Source organism: Temnothorax americanus, unplaced genomic scaffold, assembly GCF_048541705.1.
Source record: "Temnothorax americanus isolate GAGA-0224 unplaced genomic scaffold, ASM4854170v1 Scaffold188, whole genome shotgun sequence".
NCBI lineage: Eukaryota > Metazoa > Arthropoda > Insecta > Hymenoptera > Formicidae > Temnothorax > Temnothorax americanus.
In genome coordinates this window covers 46,622-65,000 of record NW_027509327.1, presented here as the reverse complement: position 1 = coordinate 65,000, position 18,379 = coordinate 46,622, and the positions used below count along the sequence as shown (strand labels likewise).

General features: G+C 33.5%; 2 protein-coding genes and 2 long non-coding RNA genes across 10 annotated transcripts in view; 2 read left to right on the top strand and 2 right to left on the bottom strand.

The window, feature by feature from the left end:
• LOC143896512 (uncharacterized) overlaps positions 1-171 on the top strand; it is a 2,742-nt gene extending 2,571 nt beyond the window's left edge. The window contains exon 3 of the long non-coding RNA XR_013256680.1: positions 50-171. This is a non-coding gene — a long non-coding RNA (uncharacterized LOC143896512). The remainder of the gene's footprint in view (positions 1-49) is intronic.
• LOC143896508 (uncharacterized) overlaps positions 1-2,175 on the bottom strand; it is a 5,156-nt gene extending 2,981 nt beyond the window's left edge. The window contains exons 1-2 of one of the 4 annotated variants that reach the window (XR_013256671.1): positions 2,037-2,157; positions 79-214 (exon numbers count right to left, since the gene is read on the bottom strand). This is a non-coding gene — a long non-coding RNA (uncharacterized LOC143896508). The other 3 variants (XR_013256673.1, XR_013256674.1, XR_013256672.1) reach the window with 3 other exon arrangements.
• A 125-nt stretch (positions 2,176-2,300) lies between these two features.
• On the top strand, positions 2,301-5,952 carry LOC143896507 (uncharacterized). Of its 3 annotated transcripts, none has more exons than XM_077404409.1 (5): positions 2,301-2,493; positions 3,483-3,574; positions 3,786-3,968; positions 4,233-4,421; positions 5,267-5,952. In XM_077404409.1, exons 3-5 carry the CDS (start codon positions 3,786-3,788, stop codon positions 5,402-5,404), a joined length of 510 nt encoding a protein of 169 aa, XP_077260535.1. In that variant the 5' UTR covers positions 2,301-2,493; positions 3,483-3,574; the 3' UTR covers positions 5,405-5,952. The 3 variants fall into 3 exon arrangements, with proteins under 3 accessions (XP_077260535.1, XP_077260538.1, XP_077260536.1); XM_077404412.1 differs by having other exon boundaries at positions 2,563-3,574; XM_077404410.1 differs by having other exon boundaries at positions 2,301-3,574.
• LOC143896503 (protein OPI10 homolog) lies at positions 5,248-16,724 on the bottom strand. 2 transcript variants are annotated; one of them, XR_013256667.1, is made up of 6 exons: positions 16,352-16,724; positions 12,994-13,123; positions 12,520-12,895; positions 5,994-6,289; positions 5,769-5,892; positions 5,248-5,566 (listed from the first exon to the last, which is right to left on the bottom strand). XR_013256667.1 is itself a non-coding variant. In XM_077404407.1 (3 exons), exons 1-3 carry the CDS (start codon positions 16,379-16,381, stop codon positions 12,465-12,467), a joined length of 591 nt encoding a protein of 196 aa, XP_077260533.1. In that variant the 5' UTR covers positions 16,382-16,709; the 3' UTR covers positions 12,233-12,464. The 2 variants fall into 2 exon arrangements, 1 of the variants encoding a protein (XP_077260533.1); XM_077404407.1 differs by lacking the exons at positions 5,248-5,566; positions 5,769-5,892; positions 5,994-6,289 and having other exon boundaries at positions 12,233-12,895; positions 16,352-16,709.
• Positions 16,725-18,379: the final 1,655 nt, after the last annotated feature.

The window sequence follows — 18,379 nt, the reverse complement described above, 5'->3', positions numbered from 1 at the left end:
ACCAAATTTAATACGGAACCAATCGGATTTAATCGGTCATTTTCAGCAGAATTACCGCGAGACATATGCGAGACGAACCGTCGTAAGCAAATTCCTCGAAACGTTCGCTACAAGAGAAAACGAAAACAATTTTGGGACAAGAACGGAAGCGTTCGTTTGATCGTCATCGTCGTCATCGTCTTCATTTCTAAGCCAAAAAGATGTATGTACTCCACTACAATAAATCATAATTTTACTTCACTAAAAGTTCATTTCACTTTAATATTTTATATTCATTTATTTATTTATTTTTTATGTGGCTTGCAATAATGTATAGAACATAGCGAGTGACAAATTTTTGCCGTAAGACTTTTATGTAATGTACGTCTCTGGTCAAATTTCACATCTGAGAATCTATTATAGATTCTCCGAATCCAAAAATAAACGTATACTTTAACGTTTTTCGAGTAGACATTTTAACCGTTATATGAAACGTTCCGAAGAAACATTTGTAAAACGTTTTTGAAACGCATTAGGTGCTACCTGGGAATAAAATTAGTTATATAAATCAATACTATAATTAATATTTATTGCATTTGTTATAGAAGTTATTATTTTACCCCATCAAGAATGGATAGATCCTTTAAAAAAAGTTTTGCATCATTCATTTACATTACGAGAAAAAAATTATTAGAGGTGCAAGAGATGCAGTAAATTGCCAAGTCTAATAAGTACCCGCGTCAATACATACTATGTATACTAATTCACATTCTCAATTATGCTACTGTTATTATTTGTCATCAAACAATTATAAACATACACATAATAATTAAATACATATTATATATATATATATATACGCACATGTGTGCATAAGAATATATGTAATTTATAAAAAGCGGGTGCTTATTAGCCTTGATACTACACGCGTCGCGCGTCGCGTCACGACGCTGTGTCATGAGTTATCCAATCAAAACGTTTCATTTTATGACGTCATTTCCGACAAAATCTTGCGTTTTGATTGGATAACTCATGAGGGTGCCATTACATGGAGCGCGGAAACGCGGAAACGCGGAAGCGCGGAACAGAATAGTAACTAGATTCCGCGTTTCCGCGAGTTGAGTCCCGCACGTTTGAACGGAAAAGCGGAATCCGCTATTATCGTGTATGTATGTATGGCTGCGTTTCGATATTCACTGCCAGTACTTAACGCAGCCTATGTATGTACCCTGGCTTGCATAAGATATACTTCATAATAACCATCAACATGATGTTTGGATCTATAATATTATACTGCCACTTTTATTAAATAATAAAGTAATCGAAGAGTATGTGTAAAAGCTTTTTTTTCAATGTGATTAAACAGCTCCGAAATTTGATGGAGTATACTGTATCCGCGTTGACAACGGATTTTGACGCGTTCGTTCCGCGAGTTTGTTTCTCCTTATATTACATGGAGCACAATTTGCGCGGAAAAGCGGAACAGTATAGTGACAAATAGACATTTGTATTCATTTCTTAAAATTGTGTTCACGTAATTCATTGCAATTTTTATTAATATGCTTATCTTTTCAGCTTATCTATTGAATACAAGCATTTTAATCAATAAATACCGTTAAAAATTAATATTTTATAATTCTCCGTTCCGCTTTTCCGCTCAAAATATGCTCCATGTAATATTAAGGCATTCAAAACAGACGGAACGGATCGACGGAAATCTAGTAAATTTTGTCTTCCGCGCTTCCGCGTTTCCGCGTTTCCGCGCTCCATGTAATGGCACCCTCACGCGGCGTCGTGACGCGACGCGCAACGCGTATAGTGGGAACGCAGCATAAGGCCGAACTTCCTCGACGTCGGGGTAATGTCAACTAAAAGCAAAGGACGCGAAAACGCCACTACGTAAGGTGGTGCCACGGCGGTGGTGCCAAAACGCAAAACTCCGTACATGTACACACACCACTGGGTACGGATCATTAAAATTATAGACAATAGACAATAGACTGCAGGGAGTGGGCGATCTAGTAAAATTCATTAGTCTATGGTCATGTTTGTAGTACCGTATCATGCATTTTTTCCGGGTGCGGCATCCGGCACCGAATGACAGCCATTCACAGCTCAACTTATCGGAACTTGTGGTTATAGGTTATAATTTCGGTAATTCTTCAGTTTAGCTACAGCAGCACAAAAAACGATGAACTTAGGTTCATTCGACGCGTTTTTGCACGAAACGAAAGAATCTGGCAGAAAAAAATGTCGCTCTGCCCCGCGACGCGAGATATTAATCGTTAAAGTTGACAGGAATCAGGTTATGATTCCTGTCATACCGACGAGATGCAGCGACTAACGACCATGCCCTGCGGCCACATGCGCATGCTCAGTGGTCGCACGCGCATGCGCCAATTTTAAATGAATCAATCGTGCAGAATAACCAAGCATCTCGATTCAAGCAGTTAATAAAAATAATTTCTTCGAAGCTCTCATTATTATTCCAGGCTTTCAATCTCAATTTCAAAGGTACGTTATTGTTTATGCACATCTTCTGAAGAGTGGGAACATTTCATTTTCGTACATATTACTTACTAGGTGCGCAACTAAGTTTCCGGGTTTCACACATAGATGGCACCAATAACACATATACTCGATTTAAATGTTTGAAGTTGTCTGAAGTTATAGCTTGGACATCTGTTAACAATAACCAGTCGTTATACCAATACATATCGCAACGCAAAAATATTTTTTCTAACAATGGAGATGTCGAATTTTGTGCCAAATAAACAGCATTTGCGGGAAGCTTTGCTTTTCTTTTTTAACTTGAAAAAAAAAAAATGCAGCTGAAGCACGTCGTTTGCTTGAGGAGGCCTACGGCGAACATGCACCATCGAAAACTACCTGTGAAGATTGCTCGAAAAACGGCCAGAATGGTACACGAGACACGAACGAGTGATATTGCAGCACGACAACGCTCCGTGCCATCGCAGTTCTATCGTCAGGACACCATCAAAACGCTAAAATGGGATCTGCTACCGCACCCGCCGTATTCGCCAGACCTGGCGCCTTCCGATTATTACTTGTTCCGGTCGATGGCGCATGGATTGGCTGGGCTACACTTGACCAATTTCGAAGAAGTGCAAAATTGGTTGGATAAATGGTTTCGGTCCAAAGACGCGTCGTTTTATCGTCGCGGTATTCATGTATTGCCAGAGAGATGGCGAAAATGTATAGTTAGCGAGGGACGATACTTTGAATAAACCATTTTTTATATTTCTCTTAAAATTTTTCATTTTTTATTGATAAAAAAAACCCGGAAACTTAGTTGCGCACCTAGTATACAACTGCAATGTTTATATTAGAAAATAAGGTGACAGCATTTTTACATTTTTTCAATTATTACTAATTATTTTACATTCCTACTCTTCATTAGTACCTATACTTTACTCCTGTAAAAGGATTTTGCGATCTATAAAGCCGTTTTAAAGAACGAGCTCTGTTTTGTCGGTATTTAGGATCCCCTTAAGTGCCAATAAGCGGAAGAAGAAGAAGAAGAAGAAGAAGAAGAAGAAGACAGCTCAAGTTAAAGGAAATAACAACCGCTGTGGTAAAGTTATAATTTTATAAACAATTTTACGTTTGTATATTCTGAAAACTTTACAAAATTTACATGAGAATATTATTGTTTATGTGAGATAAATTTTTTATACGATTAATACATCGGTTTCTTTAATAACTTGAAGATTCAATGTTTTCATTAACTTATATTATTAGTGATTGGTGATTTATACATAAATTAAATTTTTCTTTGTTTTTAGATGAGAACCACGGAAGAGCATTTTGGAATAATCCTCGATTATAGCGAGCATCATAGCGAGCTCATAACGAATAAATTTGTCGGAGCCAGAGGCAAAGAAAATTTACACCGACAGTGGCAAGAGTTGGTGGACGTTTTGAATGCCCTGCAGACTGAGACGAGGACAGTAAAACAATGGAAACAAGTGTGTAAACAATTATAATAAATTATAATTATTCATAGATTTTTTAACATTTGAGGCTCAATAATATTCATAATTCTATACAATAATAATATTCAAAGATAATATATGTATGTGTGTATATATATATATATAAATAAAGTATGCACGATTTTATATAAACAATAGCTTTATTTAGTACATGATCTAAAAAGATATATAAATTGACAATTTTGTTAGCTGCATAGTAACCGCAGCGAGCATTCATTGAATATATGGATTTTACAGATTGTCGCAGATTGGAAATGCCGGGTAAAGAAGCAGTATGCTGAATTAAAGAAAGACTTCACAGCTACTGGAGGTGGGGCCCCGGTGATGGAAAACCTCACAGATCAGGAGATACGCCTCCTAAATATAATGGGCATGACTGCAGCAGATGGAGACGAAGGGCTACAGGAATACGGCTTGGAATTTGAAGTATGTTCGTAAAGAAATACTTATTTTTTACTTTTTCACCTACTATAATTTGATAAACATTCACTTTCTTTCTCTGTACGTACGTCTGTCTGTCTCCCTTTCTCTCTACTTTTTCTTCTATAATTTCAATATTTATTTATTTTAATTCAAGTAAACAATAGATGTTTTTTAGTAAATTTGTGGTATGTGTTGTCGACATCACAACTTTTATAGTTGAAACCGCTCGACTTCTTGTTCCTTTCTTGTTCCTTTTTCCTTTTTTTCTTCTTGTTCCTTTTTGCAGTATACATTCATTACTGACAAATCTTATCTGTTAAATCTTCAAACAGTAATTGTTCATGTTCTACAAACCTTGATATGTATTGTCGACGTTGCAAATTTTTACTTGATTCGGCACAACCTCGATTAATGATGTATGTGTATTTATAAGTATTATTTATTGTCAGTTAATTACTAAAGATTTCGTAGTGCACCATTTTTCATAAAGTAAAGTATATTGTAAAACTGAACAATGTACTTTTACGTTTCTCACGACTTCAATTTTTCAAAAGTCGAGCGGCCCTAACTAAAATTTGTAATGTCGACAATACATATCAACGTTTTGAACATGAACAATTATTGTTGAAAGATTTAACAGCCTAGTAATTGCCATAAATGAAGGTATATTGCAAAACTGAATAATGTATTATACATGTTTAATGAATTAAATTTTTCAAAAGTTGGGTGATGTCAATTATAAATGTTGTGATATAAACACCACATACTACAAGTGTACTAAACAACATAAACAATTATTGTTTAAAGATTTAATGCCTGCATTAATTACTCTTTTCATTTGGTTTCAGGAGACTGACGAAGTTATTGAGCTTCTCTCCGCAGAGGATACAGAAAGTCCGGGTACCAAAATAAGAGGCCCCGATCTGCCTCACTGCCGAACCACTCAGAGTCGTCCAGCCAGCGAGCGCGTTTATCTTCCGAGTTAGTGGACAGATGACTAACGTGCAGATGACTAAAGCAACGTGCTTTAACAAGAGCATCTGTATAGCGACTATCAGGCGTATTTGGTTGGGCATTGACAATAGGAGTCATCAACCACGGCTGCTGTGGGTACCCAGAATCGCCAATGAGCCACGTGTCGGTGTCTCCTACAGCAAATTAAATACACGTCATTGAAAGTTGTATATACACTTATAATGCATTAATCGTTTGTGTTAATATATGTATGTAAAATATATGTATGTATATGTATATGTATATGTATATGTATATGTATATGTATATGTATATGTATATGTATATGTATATGTATATGTATATGTATATGTATGTATGACTTTTGTACCTTACCGTGCTCGTAATTGTTACGTAAATGTTCAAGAATTGCAGAATTCCTCCATATGTAGGAGCAGTCGTGTGTTGCACCTGCGTGTCGCGGATTCACGTTGAGAATATTTAAATCAGCATCACAGATCTGCAATATATTACAATATATCAAATTGTTTTTATGATAAATAAACCTGTATATAATGAAGTCATTCATTTTATGTCCGCTTGCGTACATATTTAACTTACAATTTGCACATTTTTTGAGTGGAAGCCCTTTCTATTCAAGTAATTATGTTCCTCTTCTGCTGGGGTTATCAACGCAATATGCATCCCGTCTATTGCGCCTATCGTGCCCGGAAATCCGAATGATTGAAGAAATGTTCTCTTCTTTTCTTCAATGACCCTTCGGTCAGTCGGGAACACAATCCATCTCTGCCCTAGGTGTCTACATATCAAATAAGTCACCATAGCGACATATCCCGACATCGTTGACTGAGCGATTGGGAACAGAAAATTCTGCCCAATTGACCTCTGGTAGTTTCCTGTAGCATAGAAATGAAGCACAGCCAATATCTTCAATTCAGGAGCTACGGATCTTCCATGTGCAGGGACAGACATATGTGGGCGTAACTCTTCAATGAGGTATTGAACCATTCCCTTATTTAAGCGGAAAAGTTCTATGAATTGTGATTCGCACATAGCAAATGGATCACTTACGTCTCTTAACAAATGCCTCTTATTCCGATATGTTAAAATATCCTGACGCCTATCTTCTTCTATTTCAGCAAGAAATAGGGCATTTAAAATATGCTCTGGAAGCATTTCTGCAATGTACATTTACAGAGATGCAAATTCCAAAATTCACACATATTTTCAGGAGACTTGAAATTTCAATCCTTATTCTTTTACTTGGCTGTGTACAATCATAGAATATAAAAATAATTAATGAAATGATGATATACATACCTATTAAAGTTAACAAAAAAACTCCTCAACAAAATCTTCAATCGTATACTTTCGGTAAGAAAAAACTTTACAAAAATTATAAATTTAAGAGGTTACCAATTTAAATATACCAATTTAAATGGAACAATTTAAATCCCCACCTTCCCATTAAACAAAAAAAATATATATATATAATATGTATCTAATTATTATGTGTATGTTTATAATTGTCTGATGACAAATAATAACAGTAGCATAATTGAGAATGTGAATTAGTATACATAGTATGTATTGACGCGGGTACTTATTAGACTTGGCAATTTACTGCATCTCTTGCACCTCTAATAATTTTTTTCTTGTAATGTAAATGAATGATGTAAAACTCTTTTAAAGGATCTATCCATTCTTGATGGGGTAAAATAATAACTTCCATAACAAATGCAATAAATATTAATTATAGTATTGATTTATATAACTAATTTTATTCCCAGGTAGCACCTATGCGTTTCAAAAACGTTTTACAAATGTTTCTTCGAAACGTCTCATAACGGTTAAATGTCCACTCGAAAAACGTTAAAGTATACGTTTATTTTCGGGTTCGGAGAATCTATAATAGATTCTCAAATGTGAAATTTGACCAGAGACGTACATTACATAAAAGTCTTACGGCAAAAATTTGTCACTCGCTGTGTTCTATACATTATTGCAAGCCACATAAAAAATAAATAAATAAATAAATGAATAATAAATATTAAAGTGAAATGAACTTTTAGTGAAGTAAAATTATGATTTATCTTACTTAGTGGAGTACGTACATCTTTTCGGCTTAGAAACGAAGATGATGACGACGATGACGATCAAACGAACGCTTCCGTTCTTGTCCCAAAATTGTTTTCGTTTTCTCTTGTAGCGAACGTTTCGAGGAATTTGCTTACGACGGTTCGTTAGCATATATCTCGCGGTAATTAACGATTATACGGAGCCGCCGTCATATTTTCCACAACGCGTAGGGAAAAAATTGAATGGTTTCTAATATGTATTCTTTCAAACTTGCTTTCCTCCTTTTGAACATTTACACCAAGAGAAACTTTTGTTACATATTACTTTACATTGATTTTTTTTAAACATCTTTATTTCTTAAAAAGGAAACGAAAACCGTAGAAGAAAATTATTAAACTTATCTTTATCGTGTTGGGAATTCATTCAATTTTATCGCTACGTGTCTCAACTTCTCTTGTTAAAAACAAAAAACTAATTTATAGCTTTTGATTTTACATATAATTGTTAAGGAGGTTCTACAGGTACTCTCTAGTCAGTCGAGAGTTGAAGAGAAAATCTTCAAATTCATCAATTCTAAGTATTCATAAAATATTTTCATGAATTTTGATGATGTTAGAGCTTATATCATACCCATTTTAGTCGAAGCGAGGAATAATTAAAAATATCGTGTAAGTGCTCCTTTGACTCCGGCTTCTTATACATGCGAGAAAATGTGGTAACGCAACGTCACGAACTTGAGTTTCGCTGTTCTGCTCATATGAGCATGGTCCTTTCTAGTCAGTGACTGCGTTTACTTTTATAAATTTACAATAACTCCTCCAAGCCCGACCAATTCATGGAGAAATAAGGATAGAGTCTTGCGTGGTGTCAAAAGAGGAAAATTCGCTAAAAAGAAAGTTGTTCTTCGAATGAAAAATGCCCAAAAATCATTGACAGATAAAAGGTTATGTGAGGTGCAGTCGAGTCGCTGCGACGTTGTTAAATCTCCCTTGTTATTCGAAGCACGCTACGTGAACTGTGATAAGGCCTGTTTCAATAGCTAATATCACAAAATTTTACACGATAACCCTTGTTTTTCTCGATATTTCTGAAAAGTTTAGATTAAGATCTATAAGAGCTCCGTTTTTTGAATCTTTGGTAGGCCGCCTTCATATAATTAATATCTTGTTTCCTGTCTCCGGGAACCCTTTTGCCATAAGAGCTCATGTTAAAACTGTGATTTCAAAATTCATTTTTGCAAATTTTTACACGATAACCGATGTTAAAATTTTTTGAGCATTTTTCTCGCATCTCACTTTATACGTCTATGAAGTTTTTTTCCAATTTTTAGATACATCTATTATCTGTAGAACCTCCTTAAATTTCAGTTTTGTCAGATGCAATTTGTGCAAGCTTATTTCGTGGAGCAAATATTTTGTTGCGTTTTCGAGAAAGTGTTTATCTGATCATTTAGCAAAGCGACGCGATGCATTTATATTCGATCACGAGGGACTATGCGCAAATTTTTGCATTGTTTGCGGATTTTATAACTTTATTGACAAATATAAGATGTAAGATCTTTCGCATAATTGATTTACGATTAAACTCGCGCTTCATTGAGGCTCAGATGTACACCCGTCTGTATCACGTCAATAAAAATCTGGCAGCAAAACGTGTATGAATTCATTCGTTTAGCAAAGAATGCGCGTTGACCTTAGAAGCGCATGTTGGAATTTCATCCGGAGGGAAAACAACTTTGTCGTGTTTTTTTAATCTTTCTGATTCTCTGTAAAATAAATTCTTCGTACGTGTATATTTTTTCGTGTTCATAATATTATTTGATTTTTGCAGATTAATTTTCTTTTTATGAAATATATTTCGACAACTAATATGCGCCGTCTATAGAAAGAAATCTGTCGGACTGTGCCAACTCGGACCACGTGCGTTTCTGACGTTTAGATATTAGTGAAATTCAGTTAGAGTGATTGAATTCTCTTAGAAAACAAAAAAATGACCTGTCTCGTTTCTTGATAGAAATTCGATAGAGATGCTAAATACTAAAATTTATTAGGTGCGTTCGGGAAGACGCTATTAGTGCTATTTGCTTATTTTATCCTTGTTTTACACCTGATTCAGATTTACCCACCTGATGAGCGATAAAGATAGAATGATGCAATAGCGCTAATAGCGCGCTTCCCGAACGCAGCCATTATGTTATAAATTCGACGTTCGCTTTTCGCGTGAGACTGGTATCGGCTTCCTATCTCGCTAAACGGGCCTTTTTCACACACGTGTTTATATATGTATATACAATATCTTCCATCGCATAAATTCTGCAAATGCACTTTGCTTGAAAAATACATATGATATATAAAGGCACAAAATAAAAATTTATGCAGAATTATTCTTATATATTGTCAGTACAAAGTAATCGGAGCATGATCCTGATGGAGACGTCCTCTATGTCCGTGATATCGTCATCGTGAACGGGGCCTGGGGCCCACAGAAAAAATAATAAAAATAATATCTGTATGTGCGTATGCGTATGTATGTGCGATTGCGTATGCGTGTGCGTGTGTATGTTCAATTGCATTACTGGTTTTATGTAATATTATTTACTTTCAACAGTAACAATAAAAAAAATAATATATTTCATTTATATTTTCGTTTATATTTCCCAACATTTTATCAACGAAATAATAAATAGAGAGTTTCTTGTCCTAAATAACATTACCGTTTTTCTTTCTTCAAATATACCCTAATAGAATTCTAAAAAATCCTGATTTTTACCACTAAGTGCGTACGCTACCCAGTGTACTAAGAGAGAGAGGGACAGCGATGAGAGAGGGAGAGAGGGGGAGGAAGAGAGAGAGAGAGAGAGAGAGAGAGAGAGAGGAATAAATGGGTGCATGCAAATTACATACATAGAGAAAGGAATAATACGAGAGATATCTGTCCTTGCTAACGAAGCATATCTGTACGACATATCTGTCAAAGCTCGTTCTTTGAAACGGCTTCATAGATCGCAAAATCTTGTTACAGGAGTAAAGTATAGGTACTAATAAAGAGTGGGAATATAAGAAAATTAGTGATAATTGAAAAAAATTTAAAAATGCCTAATAACGAGGCATCATCTGTACCACATATATCTGTCAAAGCTCGTTCTTTGAAACAGCTTCATAGATCGCAAAATCCTTTTACAGGAGTAAAGTTTAGGTACTAATGAAGGGTGGGATTGTAAAATAATTGGTAATAATTGAAAAAAATGTAAAAATGGCTAACGAGATATCTGTATCATATATCTGTCCTGGTTTGATTGCTGTGTACGAACTACGACGATCGTAGTCCCCGACCTGACAGATCAGGATACGCCAAAGTTTGTGCGTTACTTACGTCCACGACCACGACTGTCATATGTTCTTTGGCCCATAGCAATCAAGTTTAAAAAGTGGATAGAGGATACAATAAATTTAAAACAAAAATGTCAAATAAAGCTTTCGATTCGATAGTTAATATATAATATGGTTAATTTTATTGAAGCATGGCGGTATATTAAAATTCAGCGCGGTAGAGCCAATAGTGGCGTGACTATGCGTTGTTAATCTATCATCACGCGGTTAGCCTTCCCTCGCACTGAATTGTAATGTACGTACCGTCGTGGCTATGCTTCAATAAAAAAATAACCATAATTAAATTACTATCACATCGAAAAGTTTGTGAGACATTTTCATCAGAGAATTTCATCTTTTATCCACTTTATTAACCGTAATCGGAAATATTGGGACACACACCTTGTATATATATATGTATAATAAATTTCTGTAGAAGGGAATAACCTGCTTCTACACAAAATCTTTCAGAGGAATCCTTTTTTAACGGCAACGGTTTCCTTAAAAATGTCGCTAGATTATTGGCAACTTATCGGATTAAAATTCTAAGCGGAAACTGTTTCCATCACGTTGCCCTGTGGTTTCCGACCACTATTATACTTTCGGTTTGTAAGAGGACAACTGTTGTCATCAAGCTGCTCATAATTATTGATGGCAATAAAAGTCGGCAATCCAATAGGCAAAATCGGAAGCCACTTTCCTCAATATTGAAGGCAACTTAAGCAGAGAAGTTTTAAAACAATATATTTATGCATGCTATGCATGTTATTCTTTCATTACCACATTTTGATATTAAAAATATTACATCCAATAAGGTACAGTATGATTATGTATTATAACATAATTGTAAAGCCAAAAATTGTTTTCTTAAAGAAAATCTGTAATATTTTGGAATATATTTCCACAAGAAATTCTTGAAGATATGAAAGACCAAATTAATTCTAATAGAGCAAAAGGCTTAAGTGCTGGTCTACAACCTTGTTTTTAAAGGTATTTAAGCTCTAAGCCGTAAGGAATTGACCAATCACAATCGAGTATTCTCCTCACATTCCATTGTGATTGGTCAATTTCTTACGGCTTAGAGCTTAAATATCCTTTAAAGCAAGGTTGTAGACCAGCACTAATAAAAAAATAATAATGCAAAATAAAAAAGATATTTAAAGCAAAAAATTATATTTCTTGAAGTCATGTAAATGATGACAAATGTATCTATATTGCATTAAAGTTGTTTAATATACTAAAGTTCAATCTATTTTAAAACCAAAATTTTTATACATAAATCCAAATAATATCATTATTTATTTTAGCAATAATATAAAAGTAATAAATTTATACTGACAAGTCAATATACTTTATGATAGCATTGAAACAGTACTTGCGCATTGTTGTAAAATGTGTATATATATATATATATATATATATATATATATATATGTATATGTATGTATATATTTATGTGCGTGCGTGCGTGCGTGCGTGCGTGCGTGCGGTGTGTGTGTGTGTGTGTGTGTGTGTGTGTGTGTGTGTGTGTGTGTGTGTGTGTGTGTGTGTGTGTGTGTGTGTGTGTGTGTGTGTGTGTCAATAGCAAATCCAAATTTCATACTATATGTGATCATAATTATAATCATGACTTCCAAAAATTCGGATTCTGCTGCAACCGTCTCTCAAAGGTTTCATACCAGCTCTGTAATGTAGATAGAGGCACAAAGTTCTCAGTAGGATTTGGCGTCATTTGCCCTTGCGTCACTGTGAAACTAGTCACATAATTCACAAAACTTGTTAGCATCTTCTGTACAAATTCCACGAAAGAGTTGGTTGTAGTTGCGGCAACGGTAGCTACTTGCTGCTCAATCACCGCCAGTGGTTCAACCGACACACCAATCTGCGCGAAGTGCGAGATCTTACCAACCCCAAAAATTCCTAAATTGCTGTTTTCAAATTCATGATTTTTCTTTAGATTCGATATTTTAAAGATGGCCGATGGCTTAGAATTGGAAACGTATCCAAGGAATTGCCAGTTCGGCGGCGCATTCGGATCTGGCCAACTAAAGTATACTGTAAATGATAATTATTTAAATTAATTTCAATATAAAAAAGTCTAGATATCTCCATAGTTTATTTGCAAAAGTAATCTTTATTGTCTTCTGTCTTACCTGCACCTCCCATACCATCTGGGAAAGGGACAGTGCCAGTGAGAAATACTACTATATGGTTTATATTATCAGCGTCAGGTATAGTAATTAAGAACTGATTTTCACCAACTTGTTGAAAATCGGTTTGGACCTAAAATATAAACATTACATTTATATATAGTGTGTTTTAAAAAAAAGTGTCCCATATTTTGAGAACAGGTAGTACTCATCAAAATGAGAAGAAAATATCCAGTAAGCATGGGTCCTAAATCAAATACATGTTGAGATATGGACTTTATCTGGATATAATCTTTATGGATATAATCTTTATTATATAGGAGGTGTTCTATGTGATTTTCACTCATTGTCACATATTTTAAATAAAAAAAATACACATTCCTATAATGTTTGTACACACACACACACACGTCGTCGATAGATGTTGAATAAATTAAGGTCTTTAAATGATAAACATTGCCTTCTTCTTATATTAGTTGTATTATTTCTGCAGTGCAGTAAGGTTTGATCATTAGTCATTATCAAGTATCGACAACATACAAACATTGTAGGAATTGGTATTTTTTTTAATTTAAAATAAATGATTGGGAACCACACCTCCTATAGTATATAATAAAGATTAATCCATATCTCAACAGGTATTTGATTTAGGACCCATGTTTACTGAACATTTTCTTCTTATTTTGATGCATACTACCTGTTCTCAAAATATGGGACACTTTTCTTAAACACCCTGTGTGTGTGCGTGTGTGCGTGCGTACGTGCGTGCGTGCGTGTGTGTGTGTGTGTGTACCCAGTTGTATACTGGACTGCGTTCAGAAATTCAACCTGGATAATTCTAAGCTAGTTTACGTCGTATACTATAGCATTACAGTTACCTAGGTGCACCTAGGTGTAATTCTTGAACGCATCCCTGGATGGATCACTTAACTAGAGCATCTAAAATACCTCACTCGTTTTTGATAAAACAAAAAAAGTCTAAAGAAAAAAGTTCCTTTGTTCGAAGGAGTAATTGATAGCATATACTAGTAGAAAAATTTTTTCAAGATTTTTTAGAGATATTAAGGTATTCCTTTCATGACACCAAAGTCTTAAAAATTAACTGATTTTTTGGTACGAGAAAGTTAAAATGCATATCTTTACGCTAGAAAAAAATTAAACCACATTACCGAACATATAAAGAAGAATTATGACTTTGAAAATTCGATATTTTATATGTGACGTTATCGAAAAGTCTATTTTCTACATTTCAATGTAATAATTTGTTTATCTTAAGATTTAAGATTTTAAATATTAACTGCGCTACATATTCGCTAAACTCTATACTTTTGATAGTGCCGATAAAAATACAGTCACCGAATATTTAAACAAAATATTTATGTTAAAAGTTGACTTGAAATGTGGTTTATAGATGAATATTTTTTATGGCGACTTTCAAGGAATTATTTGGCAACGCTGGCGCTGCAAGCTGTGCGCTCATGTCACACTTCAGTTCATAATGTAAGGTTTATTATCAACTTTTATTTTCACAAATTGTCCCTTATTTTTGCCCACATTACTCCTCACTTGTTATGTTTCTTATCACACATTATTATTATAAAATATCTCTTTGATAAAAAGAAAATGTCACAATATTCTTTGATTGATGAAATTGACACTTACATTGACATTGAAAAATGAAAAATTTCTAAATACACATAATATTTTCACTTTTTTCTTATAATTAAACATAATAATCAATTATAACTTGATTTTATATAAGTTTAATGCAATATACAAGAGTTTGCTGAGGCCCTGCTTAAGCGCCTACAAAATACGCTCCTCCGTGAAAGGAATACCTTAAAATCCACCTCATTTTTTAAAATGCAACTATATGTTTTTGGCTGTGTTCCAAAATTCAATGCCAGCGCTGATAATCTATAGTATATTAAGTGTACATACTGGCCTAGTTTACATCGACCGTTTGGTATGCGTACCAAGTACTATATTTGTATCAAATCTCGGTTTACACCAGTATAACCCGAGATTTAATGCAAACTTGATACAAATATAGTACTTGATACGCGTCGACCAAACGTCGATGTGAACTAGGCCACTATAGATTTCCAGCATTGGCACTAAACTTTGGAACATAACCTTTGCGATTTTATAGCCAGTATAGAGAGGAGTTCAGTGACCTATGACAACATGATCTTCAAATAATTTTAAACATAAATATTACATAAGTTAAAAAAAAACAGAAAAGTAAAACATTTATGCATACGCAAGTAATATAATATAAATTTAGAAATTATAGAAAAGACAAGGTCATTTATTTATCGCATTAAAAAATGTATTAAAGTCAATCAATGGATACTTTTAAAAATAAATTTTTATTGAAAGGCAAAAATTTTTGATTTTTTTATTTTCCTCAAACATATATAATTTCATGTTGAAGATCATTTAAGATCATGTCATAGATCGCTGAACTCCTCTCGATGCTGGTTGTAAAGTTGTGCAAACAAAAACATAGTTTTATTTAAAAAATTGATGTTAACTTTCATATTTCTAAAAAAATAACCTCAAAAAATTTTTTGTCATCACAATTGTACCCTTAAATGGTGCAACTTTTTCTTTAGACATTTTATTGTATCATGAAAAATAATTTCAGATGCTCCGGGTTAAGTGAACTACTCTGTGAGATCTTTTTATTTTAGATTATAATAACTAGCCTATTTTGTAAAGTTAGCATATTATAAGTAATTAATCTATTGTAAATAAAAAATATATATTATTAAACACTCCTGTTTCCATATCATTAAATATTTTCTTCATATTCTAAAATCTTATTACAAAAGTTAATAAAGATTTGATCACATATCTGAATTAAATTTTTGTTTTTTGTGCTGCTGTAGCTAAACTGAAGAATTACCTTAAATTTTACTAATGTTTGTAATAATAACAATTTTACAATTGCTGCTATTGTTAAATATATAAAATAGTATTTATTAATCCAGCAGATACTAAGGCAAAAATATACAGTAAAACTACTAAAGTAGAGTTTAGCCGTAATTTAAAATCTTAAGTTATAACTGAAAATTTTAGAATATTTTAAACTTTTGTTAGATCCAAATTATATCAATAAAATTGATAAGCTTCAAAATCTTTTTTTAAAACCTTTTTATTATAAAGTAAACAATTACAGAGTAACTGTAAAAATAACATTATATTTGTATTATATAGAGTTTGTTCTGCCAAGTTAATAAGACAAAAAATACAAATAAAAAGTATGTTTTATAATTCATAATTGATCGAAATATTAAGTATAAACCTGACGCTTAACAATTAAGAAATGTGATAGCATGGAGTTTAATGTACTCACGAGTCGGCCAGCTACGATTATACCGAGCATTCTTGCGGACACATTTAGATTATTTTATTTCGTTTATCACAGAGTATATCAGAATTGATCAGAATATACCGAAAAACTGCGCCACAAATGTAATTAACGTCTTTATATCATTCCATTAGAATCATCCTACGCACATTACTTTACTGAATTTACCATAGATGCATCAACAGAGATAGAACGGGAACTTGATACGTAAAAAATGCTAATACGTGTTTTCTAGAAAGTCTCTTATGTGTGACAATAAAGACACTAAAGACACTAATGTGTGACACTAAAGTCTCTTTACTCGTATCAGACTATACGGATTGGGATTGAGATTGGATTGAAATTTATGGCGTTTTCGATTTGCTACTCGACCCGATTCGGGTTGCAGATATGTACATATATGTATTCCAATTCCACGTCAATGATGCTAGAGTCCTGTATACATGATGCGACCGAGTCTTCTTCTTCTTCTTCTGTGATTGGCCTTCAAGCAGTACTGCTCCAAAAACGGCCAGGACGAACCACTTGTCGAATTTGAGCCGTGAGGCGTGTCTTTTTTTCAATTGCACTGACGCGAGTATGTGTAGTTGTGTGTGTATGTCCGCGGTGTCGGGAACTCGGGTTAATGCCGTGAGTTTGTTAGGCCCAACCCTGCTAAAAATGACCGATTAAATCCGATTGGTTCCGTATTAAATTTGGTGAAATTAAATCGGAATGAATGCGTTTTCAATCCGGTTAATCGGATGCCCGATTGGAAGTGAATTGGTTCTAATAACAAATCAATCGGAATCGTTTTTAATTCGGCATTTCCGGATTAATCTGAATCCGTCGTTATCAGTTTCAATCGTATTAATGCACATCCATTTTAATTGGGTGAATAAAGTAAGCACATGAATCGTGTTGAATCCGCATCAATCGTAAAATTTTAATACAACACCAAAATCGGATTTAATGCGATATTTCCGGATTCATCTAAATCCGACTGAATCGGTTTCAATTGTATTAATCTTAATTCATTTTAATCGGGTAAATAAAATGACCACATGAATCGTATTGAATCCGCATCAATCGTGAAATTTTAATACAACACCGAAATCGGATTTTAAGCGATATTTCAGGATTCATCTAAATTCTAATACTCAATATGGGTTTCAATCGTATCTGCGCTTAATTCATTTAAATTGGGTAGTGAAAGTAGCTATGTGAATTGGATTAAATCCGCTTTAATCATTAAAATTGTATATAACACATCATTTTTACGTAATAGAGTTCTTACTACAGGATTTCCTTTTGGTAAAGTCATGAATTCCATATTTGCAAAACTGTAAAATGTTTTTATTTAACCCTTCGAGAACACACAGGGTTAATTTGACTCTTTTTTTCTTTTTTTTTGCCAAAAGAATTTTTAACCAAAAATATTAAACAAAAAAATTAAATTTTTTTTGTAAAAAACTTTTTTTTTTTTTAAAGAACACTGTTAATCTGACTCTACACACATTTTGATCGTCCACCATTTTAAATTGACAAGTGCGATCAGCTTTAAAAAATTCCCAGATGTACTTGAAAAATTGTTAAATTAATTGATATAAATAAAAAGTGCCCTTAGAATTAATTACATATTTTAAAAAATTTAAAAAATGAAAAAAATGGTAAATGAAAAAAAAGGTGTGTTTTCGAAAGGTTAAATAAATACTGCACATTGTAGTAAATTTGTAGTACAAAGAATGGAATTATAATAAAGTAGTAAATAATCCTGTTTATATATCCGGAATTCACGTATTTTATCAGTTTGAATCGGTCTCAGTCAATCCGTTTAAATCATTATAATTTCGTGATTTTGGAGTTCACGAAATCATAACAATTTAGACTGATTCAAACCGATAAAAAACGAGTGAAATTACATCTTTGAGTACGAATCCGTTTCAATCGTTTCCAATCGGTATAATCGTTATGAAATATCATACACGCAGAAAATTTTTCTCGAATAATGTAGAATACTCATAATAAAATGTA